Source organism: Montipora foliosa, chromosome 9 (genome assembly GCF_036669935.1).
Source record: "Montipora foliosa isolate CH-2021 chromosome 9, ASM3666993v2, whole genome shotgun sequence".
NCBI classification, from domain to species: Eukaryota; Metazoa; Cnidaria; class Anthozoa; order Scleractinia; family Acroporidae; genus Montipora; species Montipora foliosa.
Genome location: NC_090877.1, coordinates 22,862,645 through 22,867,644, shown reverse-complemented (window position 1 = coordinate 22,867,644; position 5,000 = coordinate 22,862,645). Strand labels below are relative to the sequence as shown.

At 39.4% G+C, this 5,000-nt stretch overlaps 2 protein-coding genes across 2 annotated transcripts in view; both read right to left on the bottom strand.

Moving 5' to 3' along the window:
- Window positions 1-2,440, bottom strand: part of LOC137969334 (integrator complex subunit 15-like) — a 17,742-nt gene extending 15,302 nt beyond the window's left edge. The window contains exon 1 of the mRNA XM_068815528.1: window positions 2,330-2,440. Within this exon, the coding sequence (XP_068671629.1) occupies window positions 2,330-2,357 (28 nt within the window). The 5' untranslated portion in view covers window positions 2,358-2,440. The remainder of the gene's footprint in view (window positions 1-2,329) is intronic.
- Window positions 2,441-3,109: 669 nt separating this feature from the next.
- Window positions 3,110-5,000, bottom strand: part of LOC137971018 (uncharacterized) — a 42,710-nt gene continuing 40,819 nt past the window's right edge. Inside the window, exons 9-10 of the mRNA XM_068817709.1 lie at window positions 4,461-4,582; window positions 3,110-3,733 (exon numbers count right to left, since the gene is read on the bottom strand). Of these exons, the coding sequence (XP_068673810.1) occupies window positions 3,646-3,733; window positions 4,461-4,582 (210 nt within the window). The 3' untranslated portion in view covers window positions 3,110-3,645. The remainder of the gene's footprint in view (window positions 3,734-4,460; window positions 4,583-5,000) is intronic.

The window sequence follows — 5,000 nt, the reverse complement described above, 5'->3', positions numbered from 1 at the left end:
TGTCTCCACTTTTTATTTCTATTTCATATCGTGATTTTAAAGTGCGTATGAAATGTGTAAGGTTTGGATGGCCTTCTTTTGTCTTAGCGAGCCATATGTGATATCGTGCTAAGAGAAAGCAATAATTTATAAGAAGTGCGAATTGAGAGATATCTGGCCTCAGACCCAAAGCAGTAGTATTTGTCAAAGCATAATCCCTAGGAAGTACATTTAGGTTTATCAGCCATTCAGTAAGTTTATTCCAAATGTTGCTAGCAATACAAAAATTGCTGAAGACTTAGACAGTCAACATTGAAGGGGGAGAGGGAGGGGAAAGGTTGGAATAGACCATTTTACAGTTGTGTGCTTAGTTACCTGGCCTTTGAATAAAAGTGAGGCTGAAGTTGACCATGCTTTGACAGAAACCTCACTCCTTTTCTTATGTTAATGTTGTTCTCATGCTGATTATAGCGCTTTACATAAGAAAATCAAAGCAAAGTCAACTCCAGCCTCACTTACAATCAAAGGCCAGGTAACTAAGCACACAACTGTAAAATGGTCTATTGTAGATACAGCAGGTATTGGTAGCAAGAAAAGTTGTTTTTTAACGGGAGTGTCTCACCAATTTTGCAACCTGTTGTAGCTACTGGAAGGGTCACCTTCCAAAATGATAACTTTAATAGAGCAAGTAGTTCACTTTGTACTGTAGACTTTCCACTTTGACGTAAATGGGGCAGCGTTTCCTCCCGGCGTTGTCAATCAATGGTTTCCGATAATCGATAAAATCAATGATAATCAATAATAATCAATAACAATTAATCGATTGATATTGGAAATCGATAAAAATCGAAGACTTAAAGTTGTGTGAGTATCGATTTCTATTGATTTTCATCGATTGTTATTGATTACTATTGATTTTTATTGATTATGAAATTTGTCATTTTCTTAAATAAAACGCACCATATGAATGAACAAACCATTCAGTTATCTTTATTTGTTGTGTTTTATGTTAAATTTGTAGCATTTTTACCCCTTATTACTATTAAAAGCTCACTTAAATTACTAGACTCTGATCGTCTCGAAACAAGAAAAAAATTGTCTTCAAGTCTCTTCAGTGTCGCTCTCTTCCAGCTTGTTAATTAGTTGAGGAAAATGTTTTTGTCTGCGCTCACTGTCATGCTGCCTGAATATACGCACGCAGGCCAAGAACATACATCTTGAACATTCACCCGTGCAACCGAAAGGGAAGATAGCAGAATAATTGTTAAAAGGAAAATGTAATGCGCTTCCAGAATAGCATAAAGAAGGCACTCTACAACGCTCAGAACACTTGCTTGGTATATTAGAGAATGCAACAACACCATAATACAATGAATCATAGAATCATAGAATCATAGAATCATACAATGAATCTGGAGGTCCTGTCACAATTCTAAAATAATAAAAATAAAATGAGTTCCAGTTATTGACATGACACATTCCGATTATTGTTTTCCCTTGTTTTGTATTGTGGCGTTTTTAAACTTACACAGTAATCTCTTTGCGTAAGGGCCAAAGAGGACCAACAAGCTCGATTTGAAGATGGCCGAGCTGCCCCCGATCATTCGTAACTCTGAACGCATTCCCACGTTCTCCCCTCTTCTTGAATGCGTAGAATATTTCTCCGACATTCACTTCAAAAGGGCATTCGTGATAGCCCTTGACTACACAGCGCACTGACAATTCAACTTGCTTCGCCATCTCTGGCACAAGCAAACTCCGTAACAATTGTGTTCTGAGAATCCCGGTTGAAGTGCAAGGATAAAAGTGCGCAATCGAATTACCCAATTACCCTGGAAGTGTAAATATGCCCGGGACCAATGAAGCACGCCCACGCTAACACGCGCCAGAAAGTTGCATAATGAATTATTAATCAATGATTTTCTATAGAAATCAATGGTAATCAATAGCAATTAAGACTCCGAGTGTGAGTATCGATTTTTATCGATTGGTTGCACCAATCAATAACAATCAATGGATTGTTATTGATTATTATTGATTGTATTGATTGCAATCAATCGATCGGAAACCATTGATTGACAACGCCGGGGTTTCCTGCATTGCCACAAGTTGTTGTTATTTCCTTCAGAGCATTGTTAAAAGTAAAAAAAAATGAAATGGAAAGACGTATGAAGAGGTAAAAACGACATCACTGCGAGACCTCACCAAGGTACGAAAAAAGAAACAAAACAAAGAAAGAAAAAGTAAGCCCTGAACTCTGCACGCACACACACACAAACAAATCAATATTACAGCTGAGAAGGACAAAGTAAATGACCTATTTACTGCATATTTATATCTTTTTACTTACTCCAACAATCTTCCTCATATTCATTCATGATACGGAAAAGAGTAAGAAGTTTCCCTCATAACTCATAACAGCGACCGCCATCTTGGCATAAGCAACCACGCCAGGGAAGACGAGTTTTTCCCTCGTTCCCAGGTTATTTTCCGCCCTCCGTAAGGTCTCCCCCAGGACTCGCGCAATCTTGGAAAGGGATAGATCCCTAGATTTCAAGCTTATTCAGTCGACCACATGCTGGCAGAGATCACCATCCCCTACTCTTTCCAAACAGTGTGTAGGTTCTTTATGTCCCACGTTGTTGAAAGCAAGGGTTATGAGACAGGGCTTGCGGTTTACATTTTCTTTCTCCTTTGTTATTTAAAGACCCTAATTGTTGATCCCGTAGGGGCTCGAACCCTCAACCTACAACAGGGTAGTCCAATTCGCAAACGAGCCAACCGATCGGCTATCAAACATTGAAATGCTTGAAAAAAAAAAAGGGCAACCTTGCCGGACTTACAGACAATAATAGAACTATAAGTAAAAGTTTCGTAAAACTCATGTCTTGAGCCAATCGGGTCAACAACAACCTCGTTCCCAGGGTTTTTCCCTAAAGGAAAATGGCCGCCATTTTCCTCTAGGGAAAAGCCCTGGAAACGAGGTTGGGTCAACAATACAAAACTGAAACTGCAGTAAGCAATGAGGTGCTTTATCTTTATCACAGGCTACCCTGACGTAATGTTTATTTCAAAAGTGATCCGGGGGGGATGGTTAATGAATAATCCAATGGATTACGCAAATCGTATAATTCTCCTTTATATTTTTTTATTTGATCTATAAAAGAAAGTATTACAGTACATAATTTTCAGCTTATGTGAGTTACGTTACCCTGCTACACTCCAGTCCAACGAACACATGATCCATAAATTAAATCGTCTTTAACAGAGACAAGCCACCCTACATTTCCCCAAATAACCTACTCAATTTCCACAGTTAAAGCAATAAAGAACTTTGAAATAAATTACACAGAGTGGGTAATTAAGGGGCTAGGGCCAATAAATGACCATGTGTCTAGCTATGAGTGTAAATGTTCCCTGAGGACACCACTTTCCATAACTCAAAAGGGTATTTTTACAAAGTTCAACATCTTTCCTTATCATGCACCAATTGTTAACTTTATCATAAGCTTCAAAGTAGAAAATAAGGCCACTGGACTAGCGACTTGCACACAATTGGAGTGACTTCTGATTTCGCATAAATATGTTCGCGAGACTTTAGAAGAACTGATGACTGTTTAAATTGATGGCTCTTTAAAGTATTATTGTTTTCTTGCATTGCAAAGCTCAAACGTTGTCGAGAACCACAGCTGGAAACACCTTGCAATCTCCACAAAGAAATCCATGTATCATACGGTACAGAGGAACAAACGCACTGTGGACGGAAAAAACGGGCACTGATTAGAGAGAACGAAATCTGTGGGTACATGTAACGGATTTACAAACAAATAAAAAGCGAAAAGGAAGGTAAAACTTAAGAGGGGGAGAGAGATTAAAAGTGAAGCCACGATAAACCAAAAGGTGAAACAGGAGAAAAAGAAAGAATGTTCAGAAATTAAGAAAGAACAAATTGCCTCTATAGCTGTTCAGTACCGAGGAAGAAAAGCTACTATGAAAAACCTTTGTGCTACCCACCCACCCCACCCCCCACCCAAAAAGCAGGTTTTATCGTTTCCTTTATTGTAGTATTTGTAATTTAAATTAGCTAAGTAGTTAGATTTATTTAATTCATTAGTGTAAAGTCCTAAAGGAAACACCGTGTCTAAATAAAGATTTTACCTTGACGAAGACTTACGACCTCTGCGTTAATGTCAATTTTCTGACGGGGGGGAGAGGGTTTCGTAAAACTCAGTTAGTTTGTTAACCCCTTTCTAACAATTGTTTTTGCGCTGCCTGTCTGCTGACAAAAGGGAAAACAGTCCAGGGGGGGGGGGGGGGGGGACTCCCATATATAAAGGAAGGGGGTGCTCGTCGGAGATATTGGAAAGAACCCCTAAGGGGTACTAAGACCCTGTCTTGTGGGCGTGGCATGTACCTTGGAAATGGTGAATAGGAGAAAACAGAGAAAAAACAGTATGTGCAGACAGAGGTCCATTTCTCACCTGTCCGAAGGTTCCAGCTTCTCTAAAATGGGGAGAAGTTTTTCACCGGCAAGTTTCTTAATGTAAAACTGCATACAGAGCACCTGAGTTTCGTGATGCAACCGGATAAGCTCAGAAAGTTCCTACAAATGTAACACAAGCTGGCATCAAGCATTTCATCAAGGACTATGGTACTCTCCAATTTTCGTCCCCTTTTCAGACTAAACGATATATGTTTACGAAGCCTATCTACTCACGTGATCAGCGTGTAAGATCATTGCTGCCTTGACGTCATATTAGTTATTGACCATGATTTTCCTGCGCATGCGCAAGATTACATTTGCCTACCAATTTCTTCATTGTGAGTTAAAGAAATTTCTTATCGCTAAAATTGTAAAGAATAAATCAATCTTATCGATGGAATTTCTGCCTGCAATCCTAGACAAAAATCGTTGAGACTTCCCTCAACTTTCGTCAGAGTCACTTTGGGCAATGACAACACAAAGGCCCAACAATACCCCCCCCCCCCTCCCTCCCCCTCCCATTCCCCACTCAAGGCAA